At 47.8% G+C, this 14,698-nt stretch overlaps 1 protein-coding gene across 1 annotated transcript in view; it reads left to right on the forward strand.

The window, feature by feature from the left end:
• The window catches only part of NMNAT1 (nicotinamide nucleotide adenylyltransferase 1), a 28,562-nt gene that overhangs the window by 5,280 nt on the left and 8,584 nt on the right, over window positions 1-14,698 (forward strand). Inside the window, exons 2-6 of the mRNA XM_053401932.1 lie at window positions 9,294-9,467; window positions 10,048-10,231; window positions 11,537-11,676; window positions 12,168-12,572; window positions 12,697-12,752. Coding sequence (XP_053257907.1) covers window positions 9,350-9,467; window positions 10,048-10,231; window positions 11,537-11,676; window positions 12,168-12,572; window positions 12,697-12,752 — 903 coding nt within the window. The 5' untranslated portion in view covers window positions 9,294-9,349. The remainder of the gene's footprint in view (window positions 1-9,293; window positions 9,468-10,047; window positions 10,232-11,536; window positions 11,677-12,167; window positions 12,573-12,696; window positions 12,753-14,698) is intronic.

Here is a 14,698-nt window from a genome sequence, read left to right on the forward strand (position 1 = left end):
TAAGCCGAGGTACCACTGTAGTAACACCTTGAATGTGGCCCAGTAACAAACAGACCACCATTGCAGATCTCTTAAATCTCTGCTTCGTGCCTGCTGCAGTCTGAATAGTTTCAACCCACAAAGTGGATGCTATTTATGTTTAAACCAAAAACCTGCCATGTAAAATGAAAAATATGCATTTAATGTCACAGCCTAATTTGACCTTAGCATGTGGCCCTCCAAATATTATAGGACTCCAGCTTCCACCATCCCTGACTATTGGCCATGCTGGTGAGAGTTGTCACCCAAAATATCTGGAGGGCACTGAGTTGAAGAGGAAGGCTGTTTTAGCGCAAAGAGGAAGTATGATACCTACCGGTTGATACTAGACTGCTCACCGAGAGAGCCACTGATAAGTAATAAAGCTCAGGAGTGGTTTTGGCCTATGGAAGACACAACAGTCCATTTGTTAGAAAAGGAGCTTAAACAATTTTTTTTAATGATAAGGTCCCGTCTTCAGACTTGCAATCTAGTGAGATCCCATAAGGGTCAGAATAACAACCCCATGCATTGGGAGTGTGTCCCACTGTCTTCAAGACGGCCTACTCCCAAGTCAGATTGCAGATCAAGTAAGAAATATATGGAAATACAGTCAAACCTCGGTGGCCGAATGTAATCCGTTCTAGAAGACGGCAAAGTCAATGGAGAAAAAAGAGAGAGAAAACTCCCTGGAAGCCATCTGGCTTCCGAAAATCATTCGAAAACCAGAGCAATTACTTCTGGGTTTTTGGCATTCGGGAGCCGAAACGTATGATAACGGAGGCGTATGGGAACTGCGGTTTGACTGTACTAAAGAGTTATTAAGTTACAGCCCTTCCCTTATGACGTAGGAAGTTTCCTTATTCTGAGTCAGACCATTGGTCCATCCAGCTCAACATGTCTACGCTGATTGACAGCAGCTTTCTGGGGTTTTCAGACAGGGAACATTCCCAGCCCTGCCTGGAGATGTTGGGGATTGATCCCCAAGCCTTCTGCATGCAAACAAGTGCCAAGTGCCCTACCACTGAGCTATGATATAAGCAGCTCTTGAGCTCCAAAAACTCTGTGAACAACTCAGGAGCTGCTTATATGAGGGAACAAAACTTGGAATTCCTCCAGCCCAGAATTCCATTTTAAAACAAATTGGGCCACCCAAAAGCCTCCCCTTATTCCGCTAGCTTGAGGGGTGGGGTAAGCTTTTGTTTTTAGGCATGCCTAAATATAACAGAATCAGCAATTACTCACGCATTGTGTGGCTAAGGCAGTAAATATGATGGTGCAAACTCCTTTTGCAAAAGAGGCGCCCCCAAAGATGAAGAAAGTGGTCTTCAGCTCCCATGGAACTGGTTCCAGCATGACCAGAAGCAAAGCTAGCCCTGAAAAGATGGGAGGGGAGCATTAAGAGTGCTAAAAATGCACTTGCACAGAGACAGGCAGGATGCAGGGCTGTTGACAGGTAATGTAGCATATTAGGAAGCTGCCTTAGCTGGAGGCAGGCCACTAGCCCATCTAGGTCAGTATTGTCTACACTGACTGGCAGCCGCTCTCCAGGGTTTCAGGCTGGGTTATCTCCCATCCCTCCTGGAGATGTCAAGGATCAAACCTGGGACTGTCTGCATGCAAAGCAGATGATCTGCCACAGAGCTATGGTCATTCCCCTAAACACAAAGTAAAATCCTAGTCCTCATGGTTCTGTATAAAAGGCTGTTTTAAACACAGAAAACTGCAGAGTCAGGCCACTAGTCCATGTCACTCAGTATTGTCTACAATGACTGGCAGTAGCTCTCCAGGGTTTTAGACAGGGGACACCCCCAGCCCAACCTGGAAATGCTGGAGATTGAACCTGGGACTTTCTGCATGCAGAGTTCAGCAGCTGGCTTATGTTTGATGTTTCAAGAAATTGCAGAATATTTCAACTACGCGCACACATCACAGAAATACAAAACCTCCAAGTTCCAGCTGCCTTGGTTAACAGCCACAGATTTACCTAGAAGCTTTAAAAATAAGAAAATGCTGGCTGCCATTCCACTTTTCTTGTGGCAATGAGTTTCACAGCTTAATCCAGCATTCTGCCGCGATGCACACCTGGATTCCTAATATTTGCCCCCAGTACTACCTTGATGATGGTGGGCAGCTTCAAGGAAAGGCCCCCAAATGGAGTGTGCAAATGAGCGACAACTCCCGGGTGGTGCCTATGCAAACCCTCCATTTAGCCCCCGTTCTGTGCACCGAGAGACCCTCGACTGCCTTCAGTATACAACCCCTTAAATTGCACCCTTGCTAGCCTTGACATATTAATAAAAACAACACGCAAATTCTGGATGAACAAAATCCTTCTGGGCACATAATTCAGCCCACCAGGCAACGGCAAGAGAGCCAGACAAACCATGGTTTACCCACCAATGGTGAAGAACGTGAAGATGATGCTTCCAACCAGATTGTAGAGGAGGGGCAGACCACAGTAATGAGATGATTTAGGTCTGGAAGAAAAGGGTTGAGGAACCACTGTGGGTCTTGAACCAAATGGTTTGGGTCAATATGTGCTTCTTGAGGTATAGCCTGGGATGTATACACACCCGAAAGTTTGCACCAGGGTAATTCCAGTGCCTTGCCAAGAAAAGTTATGCCCATTTCCATATTTCTGTCCATTATTTGCATTAATTCATGCTAGTTCAGGGAAACAAAGCTCTTCCCTTGGCAAGTCCTGGTCTCCCTTTTGGCTTCATCCTTGCACTTTTACACTTGCCTCGGCCACCTTACGAACTAGAAACTTGATTCTTGTATCTTTAATCAGAAGCTGTGGGTTCTCTAGACGCTAAATTCTGTGCCGGCTATCGATATCTGTACTCACAGTTGCAGGATACAAATAGCCCTGCTTTTTTGTATATCACAGAGCCAGGAGTGCAGGTTAGGAGCAGAGGAAGCAGCCTCATATCTGGTCATCTGGACCTGTGTTGCCTGCTCTGACTGGCAGCCACTCTGCAGGGGCTCAAGCAGAAAGCGGCCTTCCCCACCACCTTGTAACTGGCAATGCTGAGAGTGGGGTGAGGTTGAACCTTGGACCTTCTGCAACTGCAACTCAGGCTAGAGACCAAATGCATCTCCTCAGGCCTGTTTCTCAATCCCTCAGGACTAACTCCTCGGGTAGCCCTCCTTATGCCACTGGGAAAGCATTTTGTGCCCCAGATGTGGCTGAACTACAGCTCCCATCATCCTTGTCCATTGGCTGTGCTTGCTGGAGCTGGTGGGAGTTGCAGTCCACATCTGGAAGTTGCAGTCCATCTGGAAGGCCACAGGTTCCCGCACTTGAGCTAGACCAGTGTCGTTTCCTGCAACCGATGTCTCAAGATGTTAGGCAGGGATTCTCCAATTCTTCAAGGACTTTTGCACAGCGCTTGTTGAGAGATCTAAACAGAAGGCAATCCACATCCTTTCTGCCAAATGTGGCCCTCCATCTCTCTCTGAGCCTCAGGCATTCCCTCCCCACACAACACACCCTCTCTCCAACCCACATCCCTCACTGGCCTTCCTTGAGTGTTTTTGCCTGGTTGGGATGTGTCCTTCAGCTCTGTTCATGCCTCTTGCTTGCCTGGATGGCCTCTGAGTGTGTGCAGAAACTAGCCTGTGGTGGAAAGGTAAAATTTGCATCTGTTGCTCCGCCCACCACCAGCATGTGGCCCCTGGAAGATTTCCCAGAAGGAGATGCGGCCCTCGAGCTGAAAATGTTTCTCTACCGCTGTTTTACATCAGGAATGAGGAGCCTGAGTCACCCTCCAGAAGTTGTTAGACTCCAACTCTCATCATCCCCAGCCAGCATGACCTGTGGTTTGGGATGATGGGAGTTGTAGTCCAGCAACACCTGGAAGGTGGGCTCTTTCTGCTTTTGATGCACCTTCCTATCACCTTACACAGGGCCTGGTGACCACAGTCCCTGAAGCTGTTAAAGTAACCCCAAAACAGTCCCACAGAAACTTCCCGTTGAATTTTCAACCCTTCAGGTTTGGAGTTTGAACCCTCAGCCCGTCAAGGGGCAAAAGACCCGATAGCCTCCTTGCCAACAGAGATTTAAACCAATAAAGACACCCAAAACCAATTCCAAAATCTTCATGGGCCAGGCTGCGAGCTCTCTCTTCTCAACGTCACCACCTCGGGATATTCCAGCCAGCTCCCCCCACGTTCTGGAAGGTACGCAAAGGTGTTGAGAGTCGTCGCAAGCAAGACAGGTGGATTTTTTTTAAAAAAAAATCAATAGCAGTGTCCCTTGCTTTGTACCTTAGCAAGATGTAGAGCTGGAAAATGAAAGCAGCAATTCCAAGGGCAAATATTGCAAACTGCCTAAGGGGGAAAGAGAAAAAACAATGGTGTTTGTTTATTTTAATGTTATGGCACCTGTACCTTTCCTTCAAGGAGCTCTAGGTGTGGCATGCTTGGTTTACATCCTCCCCATTTTTATCCTCACAACAGCCCTGTGGGGTAGGTTAGGTGGAGACGCACAACCAGTGAGCTTCGTGGCTGAACACGGATTTGAGCCCTGGCCGTGCCCAGCTCCTAGCCCAACACTCATAACACGCTGTTACCTGTGGAGGCTGTTCCAATAGGGTGAATGGGGTGCTGTCCCACCAACCTCAGCTTCTCCTTACGAGGATGGGGAGGAAACTAGAATTCTCTGGCCCCACTTATTGTTCAACTCCCTGCCTTCCGCCCCACTGGTCCCAGTGCACACTAGTCACCTGCCGACCCTTGGGGGAAATCTCCCACAGTTCCATAGTTCTGGCGGTCACTTGCAAGCAGCGTGTTAAGTGGCAGGTTCTTTTTCTTGCAACCCAACCACCGAAGCCATCAAGGAGCAGCTTGGCGCTGCAGTTGGGTAACATTGGACCAGCCTCCTCTCCCCAACCCTGTGCTTATCCAGATGCACATTGCATTGCAGGGGGTTGGACTAGATGACCGCTGGGGATCCCTTCCAACTCCATGATTCTACGATACACCTCCCGACAGGCCCAGCCAGCACAGCCCAAGACACTGGTATGCCCGAGATAAGGGTTCTTACAGTCTGAGTCGGTGACGCTTTGGGAGCCGTCGGCTGAAGTGGTAGGCTGTGTGAACTAGGCAGAAATGGATCATAGCGGATCTCCCGGGAACCTGGGGAGGAAGAGCAGAGTCTCACCTTAGGATCAGTAGGTTGGTTCTTCTGAAAATTTAACACAAGACCAGAAGCCTACCAGTTCTTTGCCCAACTTGGGGCCTTACAGATTTTGGGAGTCAGTCTCCAGGCGCCTCATGCTACAGCTCCCATCAGTGTGGTTGGCTGGAGCTGATGGGAGTTGTAGGAGAGCCAGTGTGGCGTAGTGGTTAAGAGTGGTGGACTCATAATCTGGTGAACCGGGTTCTTTTCCCCGCTCCTCCACATGCAGCCGCTGGGTGACCTTGGGCTAGTCATACTTCTCTGAAGTCTCTCAGCCTCACTCACCTCACAGAGTGTTTGTTGTGGGGGAGGAAGGGAAAAGAGAATGTTAGCCGCTTTGAGACTCCTTCGGGTAGTGATAAAGCAGGATATCAAATCCAAAACATCCAGAGGGCACCAGGTTTAAAAGAGGATCAAAACATATTCATGGAGGAGAGGGCATAAGTGGCTACTAGCTGGGATGGTTATGCTCTACAACTGGATATTACTACCCACAATGGCTATGCTCTCCCTCCAGTTAGAAAGCAGGATGCTGGTTCTTCTGCTGTTGTGCTGGAGTCATGCTTTGGGTCTCCCCAGAGGCATCTAGCTGGCCACTGCCTCCTCAGGGAGCACATAATGCCATATAACTAACATTTAATTAAAACAGGGCTTCTCAGAAACGAGTTCTTGAGCGTGTACAGAGCGCCTCTACCTCACAATGCGTATTATGTGTGTGGTTATGGTTAGAGACAAGGACACGGGTGGCGCTGTGGGTTAAACCACAGAGCCTAGGACTTGCTGATCAGATCAGAAGGTTGGCGGTTCAAATCCCCGCGACGGGGTGAGCTCCCATTGCTCGGTCCCTGCTCCTGCCAACCTAGCAGTTTGAAAGCACGTCGAAGTGCAAGTAGATAAATAGGTACCGCTCCGGCGGGAAGGTAAACGGCATTTCCGTGCGCTGCTCTGGTTCGCCAGAAGCAACTTAGTCATGCTGGCCACGTGACCTGGAAGCTGTATGCCAGCTCCCTCGGCCAATAAAGCGAGATAAGCGCCGCAACCCCAGAGTCGGCCACAACTGGACCTAATGGTCAGGGGTCCCTTTACCTTTACCTATGGTTAGAGACATCTGATGGGGGGGGGAGGGAAGGAATGGTATGTATATTTAATATTAGAGTGGAGGTGGGGTGATAATTGCATACATTGGATCTTTAGAAATCCACAACATCCAAGCGAGGCAGTGTTCCTGAGTATGTGAGGAGTTCATATGAGCAGGACTGAGTCTTCCTCCTCATCTACAGAAATCTACAAGGAGGAGGAAGAGAGGGGGGAAAACTGACAGCTTCCACCCGGGGGAGACCCCCGGCACAGTTCCGTTAGGGAACTCGGCCCCTTCACCATTTCCTTCCCGTTTTAACCTTACCAGCAGCACCAGATGCCTCGATGAGGTTCTGCACCGCCTGGCCAAGCCGCCGCTTGCAGCCTCTCTGCAGCCGCAGTGGTCAGGCTTTCTCGCCGCCGCCGTCTTCCTCCGGCCCCTGGATCGCCCTCTGCGCGGCCCGCGTAAGCCCCCTGCGGATCGCCGTCCCGTGCGGCCGCTGCTCGTTCCCCTAAAGGCAGTCGACCCGGTGCAGGCGGCGGCAGGCAGCACGGCCTGCTGCCCGGGAGCTTTCAGCTGATCGCTCGATCAGGTTACAGGATCGCTTTCATTCATTCCCCCACGTTTCTAGCCCGGGGCGGAGCTCCGAAGACTACAACTCCCATCATCCCTGCCTATTGCCCTTGCTGGTGGGAGTTGAGAGTCCAGCAAACACTCGGGAGGGACCGGCAGGATCCCCATCTCTGAACGAGACCACCCAGTGCCTTTCCTCCACCACAAAACTCTCTTGGCATCTTCTAATGTAAGGACTCCAGCTTCTACCACGCTGGGGCCTAATGGGAAAAGTTCCAGTGCAGGGGTTCCAAATTTTTTCTCACTTGACAATTGCTGAGGGTTTTGGTGGAACACTTAAATTATTATTTCCCCCCTCTCACTGTAGGAACCGAAGTGCGCTGCTTTGACGTTGGTGGGTTTGCTTGTTTTGCCGTGAAGCAGCATGTGAATTTTATGAAATAAAAAAAATTCAGTCAACAAATAGTGGAACTTTAGGTTTGCGGATTAAAGGGCAGTTTTGAAAGTGGGAGTCCAGGGCTTGAGGCCTGTGGGATAGGGCCAAAACAGTGTGTTTTCTTTAAGGCCCTGCTGGAATTCTCAGTGATTTATTTACTGCCTGGGTAGCGATGGAGAAAGTTGGGCTCTGCAACTGGTTTTGAATAAAACAAGTGTATTTTCTCATATGTGTTGCGTATGTCTGAAATTGTTCGTAGTTTGCTTAATTCTGATTTTGCTGGAGAAGGGGCAAAAAGCTGCCAGCTACAAATTGGTAAGAGTCTGCGTAATGTCTGTACATTTAACTGTGGCAACGCATTGCAGTACAGTAGAGCTATAGTTCCCTGTGCAAGGTTCGATCCGTGCTAGATTTTTGCAAGTGGTGACATGAGAAGAGCAGAAAAGTAAGAGGGGTTGAAAGTGAGAAGTAAAGGAAACAATGTTAGAAGGGATGAAAGAAGAGAAATGAATTTTTCTCCTACATTGAAGTTGCAACAATTTCACATCACTCATCTGTGTCACAACCTCAGATGCATCTCTTGGTTGCAACTAATTGTCTTGACCCTTTTGAAAGGGAGAATGAACATCCTGTTTATTCTCCAGTTGACAACTGTCTGGTTATTTCATGAGGAAAGGTTTTTTTATTGTTATTATTATTATTATTATTATTATTATTATTATTATTATTATTATTAACTTAGTGCTTATACAGTCATACCTCGGGTTAAATACGCTTCCAGTCGAGCATGTTCGAGTTGCGCTGCACGGCAACCCGGAAGTAACGGAGCGCGTTACTTCCAGGTTTCGCCGCATGCGCATGTGCATGCACTCAAAATGACGGCATGCGCAGAGGCGGCAAAAAGCGACACACGCGTGCACGCGCAGACATGCCGTCGCTAGATACGTTTATCTCTAGATGAGAACAGGGCTCCGGAATGGATCCTGTTCGCATCTAGAGGTACCACTGTATGTTGTAAACTGCCCTGTGATCTTCGGGTAAAAGGTGGCATGTAAATAAAATAAATAAATAAATAGCCTGGGATCTCCTTCACACAAAAGCAGATTTCCCAGCTGATGAGCTACAGTGGTACCTTGGTTCTCAAACACCTTGGTACTCAAACAACTTGCAACCCAAACACTGCAGACCCAGAAGTAAGTGTTCCAGTTTGCAAACTTTTTCTGGAAGCCGAACATGCTCTGTTTTGAGTGTTACATTGATTTGAGTGCCACGCTTCCGTTTTGAGTGTTACTGACTCTGACTGAAATCTTACAGAGAACACAGAGAGAAAATGGCTGCTACTTATAAGGAGAATGAGTCACATGTCAGAGTGACTCAACAGTTAGCAGTTAGGCCTGAATAACTTTAGTAGGCCTAAATGATTGTGCAGTCCCAGCACTTCCCAGCCTGCTTCGCTGCTTCTGCTCTCATGTGTCTTTGTCACATGACACAATGGTCTCGTTAGATAGTAAAATTCATGTTAAATTGCTGTTTTAGGGGTTGTTTTTAAACAGGCATGGGCAAACTCCGGCCCTCCAGATGTTTGGGACTGCAATTCCTATCAACCCTAGCTAACAGGACCAGTGGTCAGGGATGATGGGAGTTGTAGTCCCAAACATCTGGAGGGCTGGAGTTTGCCTATGCCTGTTTTTAAAAGTCTGGAATGGATTAATCCATTTTGCATTACTTTCTATGGGAAAGTGTGCCTTGGTTTTGGAACGCTTTGGTTTTGGAACGGACTTCCGGAATGGATTAAGTTTGAATACCAAGGTACCACTGTACAGTCTTTTGCTCAACCCACAATAGCACAGGAAGCTGCCTGGTACTGAGACAGATTGTTGGTGCTGCCTTTTGTGCGTCTACATGACGGTAACTTCTGCTTAGCCTCTTGTATTTCAGATATATACATATATAATTGCTTCCTTTGAAACTGAACCTGAGCTCCTCCTTCTCCTCGCTTGCAGCGTGTGGTGGCGTTGACTCAGCCTTCCCTCTGCATCTGTGGCTCCAGCCAAGTCAGATGGAGAATTCGGACGACAGGACCGAGGTGGTGCTCCTGGCCTGCGGGTCCTTCAACCCCATCACCAACATGCACCTCCGACTCTTCGAACTGGCAAGAGATCACCTGCACGAAACAGGTAACCCCTGCTGCTCCTTTGAGGACCAGCTCGGAATCCTACTTTATCAGTCAAATACAGAAATAGCTTTAGTAGTTTGCTGGTTTGTGTCATCGTTTATTTTTTATTTCTTATCGGTTAGGAGAGAGGAGGGAGAGGGCAAAGAAAGCTGGTGGCGAATAATCTATAAAATATTGTTCAGCTGAGCTACCCCTTGGGAAGCTGTTAAGTCTCCACCTTTCATTCACCAGTATACTGCCTTCTTGAAACACTTGTCATGATGTTATTTCAATACAGTCATACCTCGGGTTACAGCTGCTTCAGGTTGCATTTTCTCGGGCTGCGGACTGCCGGAACCCGGAAGTACCAGAACAGGTTACTTCCAGGTTTCGGTGGTCGCGCATGCACAGAAGCACCGAATCGCAACCTGCACATGCGCAGACGCGGATTGCAAACGTGCATCCCGCACGGATCATGTTCGCAACCCGAGTGTCCACTGTACTGGTATTCAACAATATGGCGATTTATTGCACAGCCCTAGTCCATCGTCCCAACAACCCAACAACCCAACCCCCTGGCTCTTGCCTTTTGTTGCATTCAGGGAGATACAAAGTGGTGAAAGGGATTATTTCACCTGTGGGCGACGCATACAAGAAGAAAGGCCTCATCAGCGCAAGGCACCGGGTGACTATGGCGAGGCTCGCGACGGAGAGCTCTGACTGGGTGGAAGTGGATGACTGGGAGAGCAACCAAAAGGAGTGGCAAGAGACCATCAAAGTCCTCAGGTATTGCAAGGGCTGGGTGTGTGCCACTGTAGCTCAGCTGTAGGGCACCTGCTTTGCGTTCAGATGGTCCCAGGTTCAATCCCAGGCATCTCCAGGTAGAGCTGGGAATGTCTCCTGCTTTAATCCCTGCAGAGCCGTTGCCAGTCAGTGTAGACAACACTGAGCTAGATGGAGCAAGGATCTGATTCAGTATACGGCCAGCCTTCCAACAAGCTTTTTAAGTGGGGATGTTTCACAGCCTGCATCTGTATTTGAATTACTTTTAGACAATGTTTTTAGATGTTTTCATTGTTTTGAAACCATGCCAAACCCTGTTTAGCTTTGTGATGTGCTAGCAGTTTTTGTGTTTTTTTGCTGCAAGACTAGGTTTTTTATCATTTGTATGTTTGCCACACTGGTCTCCTTAGGGAGGAAGAGTGGGATATAAATGCTTAATAATCCTCTCCTCCCCCTCCCTTTTTCTTTTTTTCCTCCCTCTCTATTTTCTCCTCTCTCCTCCCCCCACTTCTCTGCCCCCCCCTTCAATCCCACATTGCCTCAGACTGACTGGAAATATCTCAGAAATGTCTCAAACTGACTGTAATTGACCTGTATGAAGGTTTCCACGATATGAAAACAGAGACACTGAGCGTACTCTTGTTGCTTATGGAAAATATTTTAATAAAAACATTTTTAAAAATAGAAATAAAAACAAATGTTCAATAATGATAATGATACTGTTGTTGTTTTTCTTCTTCTTGTTGTTGTTAATAATAATAAATAGTACAGCTTCCTATGTCTGAAGAGTTGGCTGTAGCTCAGTGGTAGAAACCATACTGTGCATGCAGAAGGTTTGAGGTTCATTTTCCTGCAATCCCAGGTAGCTGGATCAATCTCCAGCAGCAACAGAAATGGAAGCCCTGCCTCCATTCCTCTCCCCTTACTTTGCTGCTTCTCCTCTCTCTGATTCTAGATTGTAAGTCCCCCTGCAACAGTCTATTCTCCTCTTGTGTGTTCTAAATCTGGGGTAGAGAGCTGTCTATGATGCACTACGTTAGCCTTCGGCAGCCTCCTGCTCTCTAGATGGTTTGGACTACAACTCCTATCAGCCCCAAGCAGCGAGGTCATGATACGTGGGAGCTGATGGGAGCTGGAGTCTAAAACATCTGGAGGACAGCCAGACTGGTGAAGGCTGTGCTGTGTGTTCATGCGGTGCTGTATTTGCAATAGATAAGAATGGGGAGTTTTTCCCCCAAGGGATCCAAAAGAGAAAAACATATCACCACACCCTCTTTCGCTTTTTAAAATCATCCTTTTGTGTCACAGGTATCACCAGCAGAAGCTAAAACGTTCGTGTCTCACTAACAGCTTTGATGAAGTAGCTCCTTTGAACAAAACGGGGCGGAAGAGAAAACGGGAATCGGGCAGGCAAGTCCCCGTCAGCCGGAATCAACCCCAAACAAAAGGTTCATTTAATATCAAAATTGTAGTGAGCCAGCCATCTCGTATCCAGCGTTGCTCGGAAATTCTAAGGGGGGGAACCCAGTGTGGTGTTGAAATCAGTAGTTAAAATCAGTGCAGTTTTGAAAGGTTCAGTCCGCCAAAGAATTGTGGGAAGTGAAGTTTGTTGAAGGTTCTGAGAGTTGTTAGAAGACCTTCTCCCAGAGCCACAGTTCCCAAAAGGATTTAACTATCAATCCCTCTTCCCAGGGAACTCTGGGAATTGTAGTTCTGTGAGGTGAATAGGGGTCTTACTAACAACTCTCAGCACCCGTAACAAACAAACTACAACTCCCATGGTTCTTCCCATGACTCTTTAAAATGGCATGACACTGCTTTGAATGTGTAGCGTTTTCACACCAGGGACACACAGCTCTCTGGCTTTAAGTCCTAGACCGGGGAAAATGCTGCAGAGCTCCTATCCCAATAATAATTCCTGTCCCTCCCATTTTGCTAGGTGTCCCCCCTCAGCTGAAGTTGCTCTGTGGGACAGACATCTTGGAGTCCTTTGCAGTCCCCAACCTCTGGAAAGCAGAAGACATCGCGGAAATTGTGGCCAACCACGGCATGGTGTGCATTAGCAGGGTGGGGAATGACGCCCAGAAATTCATCTACGAATCCGAGGTGCTGTGGAAGCACAAGGAGAGCATTCACGTAGTGCAGGAATGGATTGCCAACGACATCTCTGCCACCAAGATCCGGAGAGCCTTGCGGAGGGGCCAGAGCATCCGATACCTGGTGCCAGACGCAGTTCGAGCTTACATCAAGCAGCACGACCTGTACACTGCAGAGAGCGAAGATCAGAATTCAGGAGTCATCCTCGCTCCGTTTCAGAGATACACGAGGGAGGCCAAAAATAACTGAAGGTGTGGTGGCGGGGCTGGTCCATATGGGCAGGTGGGGTGCTAGCCTGCCAGCTTCAGTCTTGATTCCTCCAGACCCCTCCTTCCTAGAGAGTTCCTGGTTGTCGCATTCCTCCTCTTTAGTCTCAGTGATGCTCCTTGTAGAACACAACAGCAAGGAGGATGAAGGCAACATTGGAGTGAGTTAGCTTTGCCTGTCATTGGCTCTGCGTCTACTCACCGCTGGGCTCCCTCCCTTATGCCCCACCAGTCCCAATGGGCACCAACCCCCATTGAATTTGAACAGTCCATCTTTAGATGGGAAAGGGAGGAGAGAGAGGGAGGGCTGGGGCAACCTTTGAGAGTTTTATCAGCTTAGAGTTTTATTAGTGTGTTTTATCAGCTTAGCACTGTCACAGTCCCCAAAGCCATCCCCTTGCATGCCAGGGACTGGGGCCTTATGTAGAGTTGCCAGCTGACGTGTCAAAATCACACACACACACACACACACACACACACACACACACACACACACACAGAGCTTCTCAGCCTTTCTCAGCATCTTCATCAGTGGAAACCAGAAAGTGATTTTTTTCAAGGCACAATTGCCTGAGAGTGCCCGTGAGTTGAGCTGATATTGAGGGCACAGGATCTGGCTGCTGGTCGAGAGGTTGGCAACCAACCCAACTATGTGAACCTGAATCCCAAGCATTGCAGAGTCTTCTACTTAAACACACGAACAACAGGCCTGATTGTAATGCACCAGCGCTTCTCTTCTTTAGGACAGGCCTGCAGAACTTTGGGCACTGAGGTCGGACAGAACCCATCTGTTCTTTGCTGTCCCAGGCAGGCAGCGAGACTGGGAGGTTTTTTGAGCCCACTATGAGCCAGTATATACAACACACGGTATATCACCTCCAGCTGGGTGGACCAGGAGTTATTCAGGTCTGTTCTGCTGTCCCCTTGAGCTGCTAAGCACCATTGTGCAGCCTTTGGCCTCCCCCAGAGGTAAAGTCTGCAGAACAACTGTGACTAAAGGGTGGAATGGACACACCCACTTCTGATTGAAATCTGGCATCTTGGCAACAAGAGTTGAATGCTTGCTTTATTACTTTGAATTTCTTTGATTCTAAGAAGATGTGATTGACTACCCCTCCGGTGTGCAAACTGGTCACATAGCCCTTGTCCACTCTAAATGCCACCTAGAATTTGAAGTGCCTTGCAGGTTCACCAGCTCCTACATTCAGTGGCATTCTCCCCCTCTTGTTCGTTTGACCCCTGCCCCTACTTTCCCAACTGTGGTTGCAGACTCTGTTTTGCAGGTAACAATAACTGTGAACTGAATGTATCAACACTGAACCTGGTGGTCAGAATTACATTTCCACCAGTTTTAATCTTAACCATGGTTAGCTCAAACCAGAGTTTGCACACCCAGTTCCAACCTAGCTGCAGACTCTGAATTGAAGATAGCTATGGTAAGCTATCAATGCACAAGTAGCTATGGCTAGCTCCCAAAGGAGACAGATAAGGGAATATGTGACCAACAGAGGAGGAAGAGCAGGAACCAAGAGGAGGTTTTCAGTCTCCTCTCCAGTTTTCCTCTACATGAATGCATATTGGGAAATGCTTTTCACAGAAAGACTGCATGCCTTTGAATCTTTTAGCTCTGTTGGTTCAGAGCCGCCAACAGAAAAGAAAAGAAAAATCAACAAAGCTTTGGTCCTCTTAAACTTCCATGACTCACACATCAATTGAACAGAATTTGTGTATGTTTCCCCCCAGCACTGTCATGTGATTCAAGAAATAAACTATAGGGGTTATTAAAAGAGATCTCAAAAGATGTTGTAGCATATACCACCGCCACCCTGAGGTGATGTTATTAAATGATACTGGGATTTGCATGAAGAAAGAACATAGAATATTAGTGAGTAATTTAATTTAGCTGGAGCAAGAATGTTCCTTGTAAAAACAAGAGGAGAAGAACAACAGGAAAAGGAAAAACTGTGACAATGTGTTAGCAACCTGCAATTATTGCCGTTCAACAAAGCAATCACAAGGCGATAATGCATTTATTGTATGTTATATTTTGTAAGATTGGGGAGAATGATCACATACTAGAGAAAGAACAACGCACAAGAAAACCTAC

Source organism: Podarcis raffonei, chromosome 8 (genome assembly GCF_027172205.1).
Source record: "Podarcis raffonei isolate rPodRaf1 chromosome 8, rPodRaf1.pri, whole genome shotgun sequence".
Lineage (NCBI taxonomy): Eukaryota > Metazoa > Chordata > Lepidosauria > Squamata > Lacertidae > Podarcis > Podarcis raffonei.